Source organism: Aptenodytes patagonicus, chromosome 3 (assembly GCF_965638725.1).
Source record: "Aptenodytes patagonicus chromosome 3, bAptPat1.pri.cur, whole genome shotgun sequence".
Taxonomy (NCBI): Eukaryota; Metazoa; Chordata; class Aves; order Sphenisciformes; family Spheniscidae; genus Aptenodytes; species Aptenodytes patagonicus.
This window is the reverse complement of record NC_134951.1, coordinates 34,095,155-34,110,257: the sequence shown is the minus strand read 5'-3', so window position 1 is coordinate 34,110,257 and position 15,103 is coordinate 34,095,155. Positions and strand designations below refer to the sequence as shown.

The 15,103-nt window shown below is 44.3% G+C and overlaps 1 protein-coding gene across 5 annotated transcripts in view; it reads right to left on the bottom strand.

Moving 5' to 3' along the window:
- Positions 1–12,684, bottom strand: part of ADGRB3 (adhesion G protein-coupled receptor B3) — a 489,817-nt gene extending 477,133 nt beyond the window's left edge. For 3 of the 5 annotated variants that reach the window (XM_076332999.1, XM_076333002.1, XM_076333003.1), the window contains exons 1-2: positions 12,010–12,684; positions 8,518–9,286 (exon numbers count right to left, since the gene is read on the bottom strand). In XM_076332999.1, coding sequence (XP_076189114.1) covers positions 8,518–9,271 — 754 coding nt within the window. In that variant the 5' untranslated portion in view covers positions 9,272–9,286; positions 12,010–12,684. Of the gene's footprint in view, positions 1–8,517; positions 9,287–10,391; positions 10,537–11,758; positions 11,863–12,009 lie in introns of those variants that run through there. The other 2 variants (XM_076333001.1, XM_076333000.1) reach the window with 2 other exon arrangements.
- Positions 12,685–15,103: the final 2,419 nt, after the last annotated feature.

Genomic DNA, 15,103 nt, shown 5'->3' with positions numbered 1-15,103 from the left:
AACGTGTATTGACCACATAGACTTTTTTTTTTTTTGCCTAAGCAAATCTAAACCTGGCTGAACCAGCACCACTGTTCCGCTTCAGCTCTTACTTGTGCTACTTTTTGGTACTGAAGGAGGCTTAGCTGGGCTATCATAGCACACTCACCAAACATCAAGATCATCCAACTAAAAAAAAAAACCCAAGCTGAATAGTTTTCTGCTTGGCTGGTATACTGACATAGTTCAGCAAAGGGAAAGGAGTGAAGCCAGAGCCATCTCAGCAGCAATGGGGTCCCAAATTCTCACAAGCAACTTGTGATAACATACCTCAGCTGATGACACTGGTTAACAAATTCTCACTTAACATAAGGTATTTCCAGTGCCAGTTAGAAGTGGTAAGGTTGGAAGTCCTGTTAATCATCTTCCACAGTTAAGAGCTGGAGAATTGCTCTTTTGATCCTTCATCCTCCCATCATGCTTCAGCGAAGCTGTTCAACACCACAGAACTATCAGCGATGGCTGAAAGTTATAAACCATGCTATAAACAAACACTGTCTCTGCATAACTGATGAATGAGCTAGCAGTACATGATGAAGAACAACAGGAACCAAAGTCAGTTCCCGAAGTGTTTTACATCTCCTGAAGAATAAAAGAGAGCAAACTGGTGAAAATTGCCTAAAAGGGGATGACACATTGTTCTCCCCATTGTCACCAATTTTCTATCAAGCTACCAAAAAATGGATGGTATTCAAAGTTTATATTTTTTGTTGTGTTTTTGCCATTTCAAGGAGATATAAATAAAATTTGAACCAAATAACTGAAAATAGCTTGCTTCCAAATTTCAGTTGCACACATTTTCAGCACCATCAAAGAAATACTAATTTGAGTATGTGATATGCCTTGTTTCCCCTTCAGATAATGAAGAACAAAAATGAGAAACTGAAGTAAAGCACACAAAGAGATAGGCTAACCAGCTAAAAGAGAAAGAAATGCAGCAAGCAGTTACAAAACTGCCTTTTTTTAAGTGCATCTGCTTCACTCCACCAAATGTCAAGGATGGTTTCAAAAGTAAAACTACAGAGAAAAAGAAATCTTAATTAATGAATTATTTCTTAATGAAATAATTTGCTTTTGGTAGAACGAACACATGCTATCACTGTTTCACATCTCTTTTGTGGGCTCTAATCTAATCTTCATTTAGACCAAATTATATTAATAGCATGGGGAATTTGCCTTGAGTAAGGACAATAATTTGGCCTTTGCAGAGTAAAGTAACAACACTGGTGTTTTAGACTGTTATTATAGATTGTTTTTATTAATTCTGGTGGAGGCTAGTCCATCAGAAAAATGTGTCAGTAATTTGACAAAAACTTTGTTTATAACTTCTCTAAGAGACTAACAAAACTGAGAATGACTTTGAAAAATTTGACTGTCTTCCTCTTGAGATTTAACTAGCATCAGAAAGGGCTCAGACTCTGAAATATTCATAAATCAGTGATGCATAATTTGTAAATTTGTACTTTATATCATGTACAACTTTCTCTATCCTAAAGAGCATTTTATATTTCTTGTTAACAGAGAATGCAAATAATGCTCAATGGAATTCTGCAGTGACCTTTGTTTTATTATAATTACTGCATATTTATAAATGAACAGCTAAACTTCAATTTGAGAACTACAACAACTTTGAGTTGGAATCCTTTGATAAAACACAATTGAATAAACTTCATAAAATTAATTCCCTAAGAAGAGAAAAAGAAAGTCTCCTCTGAAAATTCCTCCATGTATACCAACACACAAAGAAGATTTTTCCATGCTTTTGCAAATAAAAAAGTAAACAAAACAGCAATATGGATAGATTTGAACAGAAGAGGATAAATTCCTTTAAAAAGAGCACAGGAGAACATATTAAATATAATAGATTGTATAATCACTGTTATATAAATGTATAAAATATAAATAAGTAGGTATAAAACACAGCATAATAATAAGAAATGCAGTACCTGCATTATGTCATAAATATAATTCCATGTAATGTCACTGAGACCTAATAACTGAAATCTCACTATGTAAACAGAATCACCATTAACTTCTGTTAATGGCTGTTCTACACATGAACACTTCCACATTTGTCAAAAGCACAAGCGAATCAGAGGACAAGGTCTAAAATACAGTAAACATATTGTACACTCTGCCCACCCAGACAAAGTGTATTTGAAGACAAAAGGCACAGCTTACTGGTATGAGAAAGGCAAACAAAGAAGGCATGACTGGTCTGAAATATTTGATGGTACAGGACTATCGAGTACTTGTTCACTGGAGCCAGCAGCAAGAGTCAGAATTCTGTTCCTAATTTGGATATGCTTTGCCTTCAGACTGAACACTTAATTTCTTTATATATCTTCCGCATTCTTTATCACTGGTTCCTATTTATGTTCTGTGCTCTTTAGAGTGGAGGTGTCTAGCAGCATTTGTCCCCAGCTGAGAGCAGGTCTCCACAGTGTCTGATGTGCAATAATGCACATAAACAGAGGTTTACTTCAAGCAAAAACGGCAGTCTGGGAAACCAAAATCCTGGTTTTGGTTATACCACAGCTTCCAACATATTATTTCATTGAAGCCATGAATGTTTTAAGCAAGCAATGAGTTCATGAAAGACGGCTATTCAGATCCTATACAGTACATTTGTGACCTCACTGAAGGCAGGGCAAACACTTGACTGCAGTAGGCTGACCTTCCCTACAAAATAACTAATATGCCATCTTGTTAGCGTAGAGAAGTGCTGAGCAAAATACTGATAGAATCTGTGATACTAAAGAAACTACCACTCAGACATATATATATAACCAAGTATATTTACTAATAAAGCATTTAAATAACTGGAAGCAAAGACATTTATATAGGTTTTTCCTACCGTAAGGAAATTGTCCAGGTATTTTCCTTTTTGAAGGTATCAGAAAATTCACTTACGGATTGATCCAAATCCCACCAAATTCAGTACACATATGTGAAGTGCTGATTATTCTTGCACACAGATGTCTAAACTTTACATCAAAACAAGAAGTTTCATAGTTTACTGAAGTAAATCAGGTGGAAATGATCAATACAGCAGAAACGGAAGTACAATCATTAGTGGTAATAGCATATAATCCTTGAAAACAAAGGTAGGGCTTATTGATTAAAAGAGATTCTGATCATTAATGCTTTTTCTACAGTATATCACTTAAAAAAAAAAAAAAAGAATCCGAAATCAAACTTGCATGGCTCTGATAAAGCATCCTATTATGAGTGGTCCAGAGTGACCCAAATGTGTACTAAGAATATAAATGTTTAGGGTGATTGTTTTCTTTTAGCAAAGTAAGTCAAAAAGGGCATTATATGAAGCACACTGGAATCCATAGGGGGTTTTGAAACATTTCCTTCAACTGGGAACCAGACCCATAAAGAAGAAACACAATATTTCTAACTGATTTTATGAAAGTTTCTATGATGATTTTGGCCATGAACATTTTAGGAGGAACAATATTCATGTAAAAAATTATTTAAAGTGAAATTATTTTTCTTTACATTCTAGATTTTCACTGAGATCAAACTGCTCGTAACAGTGTGATAACAAACTGCTCATAACTGCTCATAAGCTGCATGGTAACAGGTTATTTTAGTATATCAGTTTTAAGTTTTTAAACAATATTTTATAAGTCATAATGAAAAATACTTTTCACGCAAAATTAAAAAGCCTGTTCTTCCATTAGTGCTCATCTTCCTTTGTCCCCTTGAACTCATGGATAAAAGAACCACTGCAAGCAGCAGGATATAAAAACTACTAAAGAATCTTCCAAGTATGTTACTGTACTCATTCAATATTCTGGACAAGTTTTATTTATTTTGGATTTTCTAAATTTTGCTTTAGTCCTAAATAGTTGTTGCACACTAAATATTAAATATCCCTGTAGAAAGGTATGGTTGTTAGACTACATTTTGTAATTTTTGATCTTCCTAGACAAATCCTGCACTGATTTAACAGTTTAAATCCTCTGATGGAGCCATGTTATGACATGTTATTACTGCCTATGACTTTCTGACTAGGGATGTCCAGCCTACTCAGCCAGCTAGTGACCTCTGGGTATGTGATGAGTATTATAAATTCATCTTAAATATGTGCAACAGGAGGTGGGCATTAATGGAATGACATACAGATAAATGCATATATGCTATGAAAGCTTCACGAAACTATCTGCATCCTACATCTTACTATTATTCAACAACGTGTCATAAATTATTGTTTTAAAGAGACATCTATTATAGTAAATCCTCTGTTCAGATATCCCTGTTGTTTTCAGATCCGAAATCAGGAAAAAAATAAATGAATCAGTTGCTGAATACTGAGATGCTGGTACACAGTGAGCTGTCAGAATTTGTGACAAAGTAGACCAATGCTATATTTCTAGCATATTAAAAAATCCCTACTAAAATTATTTTAGACTGGCTGAACAAGATATACAAGATTAAACCTGGAACTCCAAATGCCAAGATTTAATTAATGTGAATATCCCATCTCTTCTTTTCTGTTGGATGAAAGTAAGAAGACAAAAGAATTATTTTCATTGTTTTATGAGGGCCCCTGTCAGATACAGCAGTAAAACACAGGGGAAAACTCTCTTTGTTTCTGTCTAAGTAACTATTATAAAACCCCACAATAATATTATGGCTCTGCAATGGTCACAATAAGAAAATACATTTTTGCATTCTTATTGTCATCATTCATAAAATTGTATGGATTGACTACATGCAAAGGCATTACAGGTCCACTAAAGTTGGAACTGAGCCCTGTCTTATTGACAGAAACTTCATGAGATACTTCAGTCACAGCAGTGAAGATCAAGAGGACAAATTCCCCTGAGCCCTTAAATTCAGGACCCTGCCAGAGTGTTCATTGAGATCTACTTGCTAGTGCTTTGATCCAGGCTAAACACCTCAGATGTAAGGCTACGAAAAAGGATCAAGATACAATGAACCCGGGTCTTACTGAAAATGTGACGATTTTCAATATTGCTTTAATCAGTGGCACCGAAGGTGATCTGCCTATGGAAGAAATGCTGATTAAACCACATATTTCCAAACTATTTTATTAAAAAACCAATAGTTACAGCTTCCTTTTTTGACCTAATTTCTTTCATTGTTCAACACCAGCACTTTTAGAAACACAATCATCAATTGTATACTTGTCACATCTTTCGTAAAATGCAACACTCTTTTAAAAAGGAAAAATACTGACTTTCATCCATTTTCCTAAGCCATTTGTCATATTCAAAATTGTAAAAATCTTCAGAGGTTCAAAAAAGAAATAGTGGGCTTTAATCTAAATGCTCTCTATTTACATTATGGTTCTAAAATGTGACTGGAAATAGTTTTGGGAAAAGATTTTGCACTTCATACAGTGAGCTTGATGAAAGCAAATCTGAATGATGGGAGGGTATGCATAATGTTGTAGAAAGCTGTCAGGTCTTTGCAATTCCTTTCCAAAAGTCATTGCTAGGCAATGTCAGTACCAAACCTCAAAGTAATACATGAATTCATAAAACACAATTTTACCAAGTCCAGAGCACTCTCACAGTGTTAGGCAAGCTCCATTCCCCTTAAAACTCAACATAAACTAGCAAAACTGTACTTTCAGTTGCCACAATGAACTCTAAGAACAAGAAACCATTCTCTTAGTTATTGGTCAACCTTATTTTTGCTACCTGTGCTGATCTAACTTGAACCAGATTGCCTGTGAAAACAGAATTTGCATTTCTTGCCTAAATGTTTGCTGACACAAGTGATGAATTGCATTATGTTTGTGGCAGGAATATTCTACGTTTTGATCCCTCAATACAGCCTCCAACTGAACCACAAACCAGCTTTTATACATACAAATACACTGACTGATATGCTTGATAAATGCGACTACATCTGCAGAAAACAAAGACTCAACACACCTCTCTTGCAGATTTTAGCCTTCTGAGGAAAGGGGAAAAATGCTTTAAATGCTGAGTGGAAGACAAAGAGCGTACTACTACCGAGAAGTACCGTGAGGCTTAATTTGCTAACTTATTATAACTGCTAGTAACAATCTGATGAACAATTTCCAAGCGCATTAAAGTAATTAAATAAAGCTTTGAAATAATTGTATTACTGTTAAAATTCTCAGCAACACCAAAAAACCACTGAGTACAGTGAAAAACAAGTGAAGGAAACCTTCCACCTACCAAACAAAATTTCCACCCCCTCTGAGAAACAATGCCGTTTCTCAAGCTAATATCCAGGAAAACCCACAAGTGGGGGCAAGAATTAAAATATGTCTGAAATTGGAAGCAAAATGTGTTGGAAACGTGTTTCAAAATTTAAGGGGGGGGGGGAAAAAGTGTTTGCCCTAAACTTCCTCTGTCCTTTCCACTAAGCACTTTTCAGAAATAGGTGCTTTAACTGGGAGACACGCATGCCCCGAATTCAGCGTATTTTTGCGAGCGGTATGAAGGGCCCCCGGCGGCCTGTGCACCCCTCTGTGCTTGCACTCCTTCTCCCCCAGCCCCACCAACGAGGTGGTACCTTGGGATGGAAATCAGGGCCGGGGGGGTGGGGGGCGGAGGCGCCTTTCTCCCACGGTGGGAGTGACTCCCGCAGCGCTGGGGCCGCGGGGAGAACCGCCGCCCGCCCCCTCCGCGGGGCCCCCCTAGACTTGCGCGGGTCTGCTAACGCGGGGCGGCCGCCACACCGCGGCTGCGCTTCCTACGGGTCTGCGGCGTTTGTATTTTCTGATGGGCTCCGTGGCTTCCCCCTGCCCCGGCCCACGACGCACGCCACAGAGGTGGAGAGGGCGCAAGCAGCGCCTCCCACCTAACTTTTACGGCCCGCTTACGGGCGGTGTGAGCCCCTACGCACCCGCGCAGAGCCCTGAGCGGCGGGCTGAGGCTGAGGCGGCCGCGCCCGCGCAGCGCACGGGGCTCCCGCTCGGCCCCGGCTCCGCCTGCTGCCCGCCGGGCCCCGCGGACGGGGCTGCCTCGTCCTCCCGGGGCACTAATTAGCTCTAAACGATGTTAAGTACCATCCCTGCCGCTGCACAGGCTTCTCTGGCAGTTTTTTTTACAGGAGACGAGCTTCCCCGTCATTTAGGATCGCTCTGTTTCCTGGGCTCTGAGCTCTTGGGTGCTGGGAGAGGCGGTGACCTGCAGGACACCAAAAGTGTCCCTCATCCCGCCCCTCCCCCCCGGCCCTGCCCGCGGCCGCTGGCACCGCGGCAGCTGGAGCAAGTTCAGCTTTTCTTCTCCCACAGCACTGGGGCTTGGCTGCCCTTAAAGAAAATCCTCTCCTAACAACGTGTCAATGTTACATTCCTCCACAAAGCAACTTCTATTAGGGGGGCTGGGAGCTTGGCGCTGCCTCGCCACAGACTGGGAGCTTTGTGGCTATGCAGAAAACAAGGAGAGAGGGAACATTTCCTGCATTAAAATGCAATACCCTGGGCTCGATGATTTATCCCTTGCACAGGGGCACATCCCCCCCTTCCCCCATTCCCGCATGGCTGCTCTGAAGGACCCCCTCGCCCATAGGTTACAGCCAGAGCCCCCCATCTAGGTTCAGCCTACGCTTTCTCTGCCTCTCATCCCCGCAACGTCCTTCCCAAAATCACCCCCCGACCTCCCCAAAATGCCAGGAGGCCAAAACAGGAGGTATGAAGCAGAGGGGCTAGGCAGAGGGCTGCCACTCTAATTGCTGGTCCTCTGTTTTTCCACCCTTCCACAACCCCCCTTTTCCAGTAGGGACACAAAGCAGCTGCTGGGACTGACACATCAAACCCCCCCCCCTCGCTAATATCGCTATGAGATTCAAAGCCTTCGTCTCCTGGAGCTGAGGCCACCTGGAGAAGGGGCGCAGCAGCAGACCATGGCTCCTTTGTGGGGCTCCCAGCAGGTCAAAACAGTATGTGCTGACTCTGTGTGATGCCTCATGTCTTTAGGCATCGCAGGCAGAGGGTTAACCCTGAAGAACTGCATTTGCTTTTGGTTTGTTTTCAGGTTGTTGAGGTGTGGCTCAGTTGGGACCAGGTGTTCTGACCATGGTAAATCTCCTGGTCTTTTCGTCAGGTTACCCGCATGCCTTTGGAAATGTTTTCCTTGCAAAGTCAAGGGATCATATCAAGAGGGCCAAGATTTTGTAGTCGAGTGGTTGCAGTAAAGAGGTGGTGAGGGGGAGAATGATTCCTGGCTTGCAACCTGTGGGCATTACTGTAAGTGGGGGCTGAAAACAGATGGATCCTGCTTATGAGGAGTTTCAACAGTGCTCAGCAGAACTATATGCTGAAGGTTAGGCCAGTTCAGAAATGAAAATGCATCCTTCCCTGCCCTGAGGGAGTGTGCATCTTCTCCAGCCCTTTCGCCTCGTCTAGAGGCGAGCTGGAGTGGAGAGCAAGTCAAATGAATGTGAGTGTCAAGGAGAGCCGGCAGCAGGACCTACGCACCGGTGTGTGATGCAGTCCCCCCTCCAAGAAGCACCTACCTTCTTTTGGTGGCCGTTTGGCTTCTCTGGTGAGGTTGCAGACCTGGGTAGTTTGCAGCTCCTGGGTCAGGCAGCCCTCCGTCTGCTCATTGAGGGGCAGCACCACGTTATTGAGCAACACCAGGGACTGGTCGTCTGTTCCCCATTCTCCCAAATGCTGAGGGCAGGTGCATTTTGTATACATGATCCCACAGGACTCGGTTCTCCCATTCTCGGATTTCAAGCAGCTCTCCAACCAAGTGCATAACACATGGCACCCAAACTGGCTTGGGCTCACCTTGTTCAACACCAAAAACTCAAAGAAGGATTTTTGGTCGTCTTCTTTTTTGTGTAATCCTGGGAAATCGATAGGATAGACACGGCGTATCTGAATAAAATTCTTATCATACTGCAGAAATACAAAAGCATTCTTGGAATCGCAAAGCTGCATTATAGAATGGTTATTTTTTAAAAGATCCTTTATTTTTTCATGGGAAAAATGATCAAACTGATAAGCCAAGAGGGAAAAGTTGGAGCAGCTGAAGTCCTTTTTGGAAAATTTCAGGTAAATACTATATTTGGTCGGATCTGGATTTTCCAGCGTCCAAGTGCAGTTTGTGAAGTTTTTAGGAAACATTTCACTTACAGAATACGATCCATAAATGACCCCCTTCACCAACGTGGAACACCAGAAGTCTTGGGCAGCATTAAATCCAAACATAATCAGTAGATAGGTGGAAAATATATAAATCAGCAAATTACGAACAGCCTTCATCCTATGTCATTTGGCCTGCAGGAGATGAAATGAAATAAAAATGCAAGTAGAATTCTTCACGCATTGAAAACCAAACTCCTTCCAATATTCGAGCCAGCTGTTTTCAAGCTTGCAGTTAGAGCCCCTTTCAGAAAAAAAGGGCAGGTAATTTTTATTTTATAACGCAAGGGACGGGTTTGCTGCTGTGTGCACAGCGCCATCACGTGGCCATCGCAACAGCCAAGTCTTCCACAGCCAAATTAAAAAACAACATCTATTAGATTATTAATAGGAATGTCCTCTCCTGTCTAGGATGTAGTCATCATGGCGTGGACTAGAACTTCTCAACTTAGGTAAAAACCTAGACGCCTTACCCGACAGACCAAGAAAAGGGAAATTTATTTATTTATTTCTTCAAAAAGTAAGTAAGTAGTCCGCTATAGTAATATATATGCATATACAATATGCACATGCAGAATTTCACCGGAATAGAACAAGAAAGCCAGCAGCATCTGTTGTTATATATTATTTTTCTATTAAGTCTGAGAAGTAACTGTGAAGAATTACAGCCATAATTTAAAAACACACAAATTATTATTTGTTACAGATGGAACATTATCTTCCATATGCCTACATGCCTTTGCAGTGGCCACCTGGTATACAGAGGTCTCTATAAAAAGAAAACCCAGGCAGGAAATACTGAGATTAATGTATTAATACAATTTTGAGACTATTGGAGAAAGAAACAAAGACAGGAGATGAAACCAGTACTTGTCTGACACTACCAGTAAATGCCAGCTTTTTAAGATCATAATTTCAGTCTGCTACGACCTCTTAAGATATATAAAATGGATCACTGTATTAGTATCTACAGCCAGTACCTCTATATAGCTGTCAGAGCTACAGCAGGATCTCTGCACCTATTGGACTGCACTTGCCCTCTTACTACAAATACCTTGTACTGTCTGATTAGCTGTGCTTTGCAGATGTGCGCTTGAATGATGAAAGACATATTACATTTTCTCTGCTAGTATCTCCAAATAAAGCTGTTTTACTGCACCTGTCAACTGTTACAGCCTCCACATGCGCTGTTCTCTTAACAGTGGCCTAGGTTAATAAAGCGAACCTTAGTTATATTTACCTCTGTAACGTTATCCAAAAACTTCAAATTGACCGTTTTCAGCATTAACCTTTGAGAAGTTGCTTATCTGACAAATGAGTAGCTTTTCGCCTTCTGCTGTCAAATGCAAGCAGACAGAAGTGATGCCAAGCTAATTTCAAAACTCTCTAGATTGCAGTCTCTTCCACTGTTGCTCTGTAAGCAGAGGCAGACATACACACACAGACACCGTTACTGAGTTTTGATGTGTGTCTTTGCCTAGCTTTTCATCTCCTCACCAAACAGCAAGGCATCTTCTGTCTCCCGTTGCGTAACACACAGCAAATCACTGGTTTAAGCTCCCTTGAAGAGATTTTTGTATCTCCTAGATTATAATTCAAACTCTGAATCTTGAAATGGGCAAAGCAGCACCAACTCTAACCCTCTTTATAGCGGAGGTTTAAGAAAAAAAGCAGAGCTGCTGCCAGGTCTATCCACACGGTTAGATTTTCCCCTTTCTGAGCACCTATCTCAATGGATAACACAGTCCTCCTTCTCCCAGTAGGGCTGGTACAGCATTTAAGGTTTTAAAAAGGAGAAACTTATTGGGAATTCTGGAAACAATTTCCCCTTTGCTGAAGCACTTTGCAGGCAATGCAGTTCTGCGCAGTGTTATTCAGGATGGTGTAGGCGTTGAAAGCCAATGTGACAATAAGTGTCTAAATTAGGAATTCCACCCATGAAAAAGGATTAATTTTATAATCTGGAAAGCAAAAAGGGGACTTATTTGCTTTTCTGTTTGAAAAGGAAAAAAGCCTCCGACTTTTCCCATCCTATGTAATATTTGCACTAGAAAAATAAAGACGTCTGCAGTGCTAGGCTGTTTTCTATGAAGAAATGTAATCAAATAGCCCTCATTTTAGTCGTGCGTTTGTTCATGCAAGGCTACTGAAACACAACATTGTCTTAATCTCTCTCTCCGTGTGTGCATTACACACACACACACGCACACACACCCCCCAAATGAGTGTGCCGGCAGCATTTCGTTTAGTTTGCAGTATTGCTAAATACAAGAGTGAATCTGCTCACTGAAAGGATTAGGCACTCGGATTAAAAAGATCTTTCTTTTCCATGGAGGAGGGAGTTAAAGACGGCCACAGAGGCTTAAGGTTGCCCATTTGGGAAGGGGGAGAACCCTCTTCTGCTGAAAAGCAAACGGGCGTTTAGTTTGGATATTCCCCAAACTGATTTTCTAGGTGACACTGTAGTTTAGCCGAACATAGACGGCGCCATCACTCCATTTATTTTTTCCCCCAACAGAAGACCCACTGACTTCCCTTATTTTAACTTCCTATTAACCTAACATCCCCCTCTTCCCCCCCCCCAAATTACCCCAATCGTGCACAAACCTCAGGTTTTCTCGGTCTCGCTGGAAATTACTCTCAGGGAAGCAGACCTGTCGCAAAACGGACTTCTCTAACTTTCAAACTGCAGCGCTGAAGTAAATGCGGAGATCATTTTGCATGTGCTGTCTCTCTCTCTATCCTTCAGCAACAGCCTGTCCCCCTCCTCCGCCGCCTCCTCCCCGGAATCCCAAGCTAAAAGCTCTCCAGTCGTAATCCCTGGAAATGGGAAATGGAAATGCCCCGGGCACCCTTACCTTCCACTCCGAAAGCTGTCAGGCTATTTCTCTAAAACACTAGCACCACAGGCACACGTCCCAACAACAGTGATGGAGAGATTCCCCTTCTGTCGGAAGCACCGTTTCCCATTTTCCCCGGCTCAGGTTCAAAACCAAGATTAAAAAAAGCAGCAGAAGATAAAAAACGCAGCGAGAAAACCCCCGCACGCCACACACACACCCCACCGAGGAAAAAAAAGCAGCTTTGGCTCCGGATCCACCAAATCCAACCACATGAAGGGAAAGAAAAGAAAAAGAAAAAACACCTCAAACCAGCGAGACTGCAGGGGAAAAAAATGGAAGTGGCTGAGCAAGCGAAGGTTTTTTTTGTTGGTTTTTTTTGTTGTTGTTTTTTTTTTTTTTACTTGAAACAAAGTCTCAGCACAGCAGCCCGATGAGCGGCGATGCCAGGCAGGCGACGGTCTGAGAGGAGGACTGAGGCGCTAGTGCAGATTTGTTGGTGGGTTTTGTTGTTGTTGTTGTTGTTGTTATTACTAACAGACTTATTCCTCTGTCCTCCCTCCTCCTCCTCCCCCCTCGGGCACTAATGGCCGGACAGCGGCGGGGGGGTCCTTGGCTGCCGATGTCGGGAAGCGGTGTGAACGCCGGGCGCGCAGGGAGTACGGAGGGAGCGAGACCGCGTCTCTGCCGCTGCGTGTGTGCGTGTGCGCGCGTGTGCGTGTGCGCGAGCCAGCCAGCCAGCCAGCCAGCCTCCGTGGGCGCCGCTGTGTGAGTGCGCGCGTGTGCGCGCCCCGCGCGCGCCCCTCCGCCGCCCGCTGGGCGCGGGGGGTGGCTGCGCGCCCCGCTCTCCCGGGGCGGCGTGCGCGCCGCTGCGCCGGGCCCGCCGCGCGGGGGCTGCGCGCGCCCCTGCGCCCTGCTCCGCGCGCGTGCGCGCGCGGGTGCGCGTGGCGCTCCTCCCGGCTCCGGCAGCGGGGCCCGCGGTGCGTTTCGCACGTCACGGCTGCTCGGCACCGAGCACGTCCCAGAAACGTTGTTTTCTGCGTCCGGGAGGCTTTTCTGGCCTGGGTTCCCAGCGCTGGGGCCGGCTGCGCCCCGGCGTAAGAGAAACTCGCGGGCGGGGAGCGAGGGAAACGGGGACGGCGGGGCGGGGGGCGGGGGGAAGCCCGCACTTGATCTCCTTCCTCTTGTTCTTTCTTCTAAAGCATAACCCCCCACCGCCGCAGCCCCAGGAGCTGTCAGTTCGGCACCGCGATGCAGATTAACTGATACAGGGCTCCGAGGATAAACCCTTTCAAACTGCCGCCTGCCTTTGACTGGAAACAATAGCAATTTTCTCGGCGAGGCTGCAATTAACGCCGTATTTGTTCCCTGCCAGAGATAAGGCTGTGCCCGGATCGCGGCTGCATTCATTCCCCCGGCTGCCGCCGGCCGGCCGCTCTGCACGGCAAGTGCCGCTGGGCCCACCGCGGGGAGGGATGGCGAGCTGGTGGGTGCGGCGGGGCTGCCCGGAGCGGGGTGCCCGGAGCGGGGTGCCCAGTGCCGGGTACCCGGCGCGGGAGACGCGCTGCCCCCGCCCGGGGGTCTCCCGCTGCCGGCTCTCGCCGCCGGGTTGGGAGCGGACTTTGCGAGGCGACAGCTGCTGGAGTAGCACCGTTAGCGGCGGGTGGGGCCCGAAAGACGGGGGAGTTTTGCGGAAGGAGCCTTGCCACAAAGAAGGCAGCCCCCCCCCCCCCCCCCCCCCGGTTTGGTTTTGTTTTGTTTTTTAATTTTGGTACAGCAAGGTAGGGGTGGATACGCATTCCCCCCCCCCCCTCCCCCCCCCGGCTGCGTCTCTCCTGCTCCCCAGGGCGGGTTAGGTTGTCCTCTGGCCTTTCCCGCTGGCGTGAGAGATCGGGGCAGTCTACGCGACAGCAGATACCCGGCGTGAGTATTAGGAGATGACATTTTAATAAATACTGCTGTCAGTCACCAGCTCGCAGCCTGGCTGCTGTGCGCTCCCACGACTGCCGTTCAGCAAGGAGAACAAAGCCTTGCCGAGGCTGTGTGGTCCGGCTCCCTGTTACAGCCCCTCTGCGCTTTCAAAGTTCACGTGAAACATGACTGCGTGGTTTTGAATGCGCCCTCACACCCACACCGATGAAACGAAAGTTTAAACTTCTGGACAACGTCCAAACCGATCAGTCCTTAAAGCAAACAGTTTTGTCCCCTACACCCCCGCCCTAGCCCCAGAAAGGTTTGAATTCCTGTAATACAGAGCTTTTATGATTACAATGACACGCTGCACACATTCTGATCGGAGGTATTACTGGTCACAAACCACTTCTGACCGAAGTAAACGAAAGCACGGTTATAGCTTTTTACTGTATTTTCCATAGGTACAAGCTGTAAACCACATCCCTGCTAGCTTTTACAAACATAAATACTTCATGCCCCTGTTGTCAAAATAAATAATAAAATCTCTACCCAAACCAAGGAAAATGTGAGAGACGTGCATGATCTACACCCAGCAAATACAATGCAATGAAAACTGAACTGCTACTGGCTTAGAGATAATCATATTCTCTCACATTCGGTGACACTCCGTATTATCTGTGGGTGATCATCACATTGCTTGAAATACTTCAAGGGAAGTTCAGTTCATTGACAGGTTGATATGAGCAGAGCAAATCAAAGGTGTACATACAATGCAGCATTTAAATACCTTTTTCACCCCCTTTATATTAAATGAAGAACTTGAGGGTAAGTCACAGAGAAAAACATCCTGAATGAACTCTTTCGCCTGTTTCCTATGGCATTGGCAAGTTGTAGCTCCTTTAATTGTGAGTGGAAATGGAAATTAATAAATACACAATGTATGGTAAAACATTGCCTTTAGCAATCTCCTGGGTATCCCAACCCAGTGATTAACTTCCATTTTTCAATTTTGTGAAGACATGGCAATGCTGGAGAGGAATCTGGGAGGGAAGATTCCTTGCTTGGCTTCTTGTCTACAACCTGAAGGAAAGGATGGAAGTTGCACAAGTCATACTTAGGTTAGCTATGGGAGCTGAAGAACAGAGGGATGGGATGGCAGCACAGAGCACTCTGCAGATTTCTTCTCAAGATTTGTTGC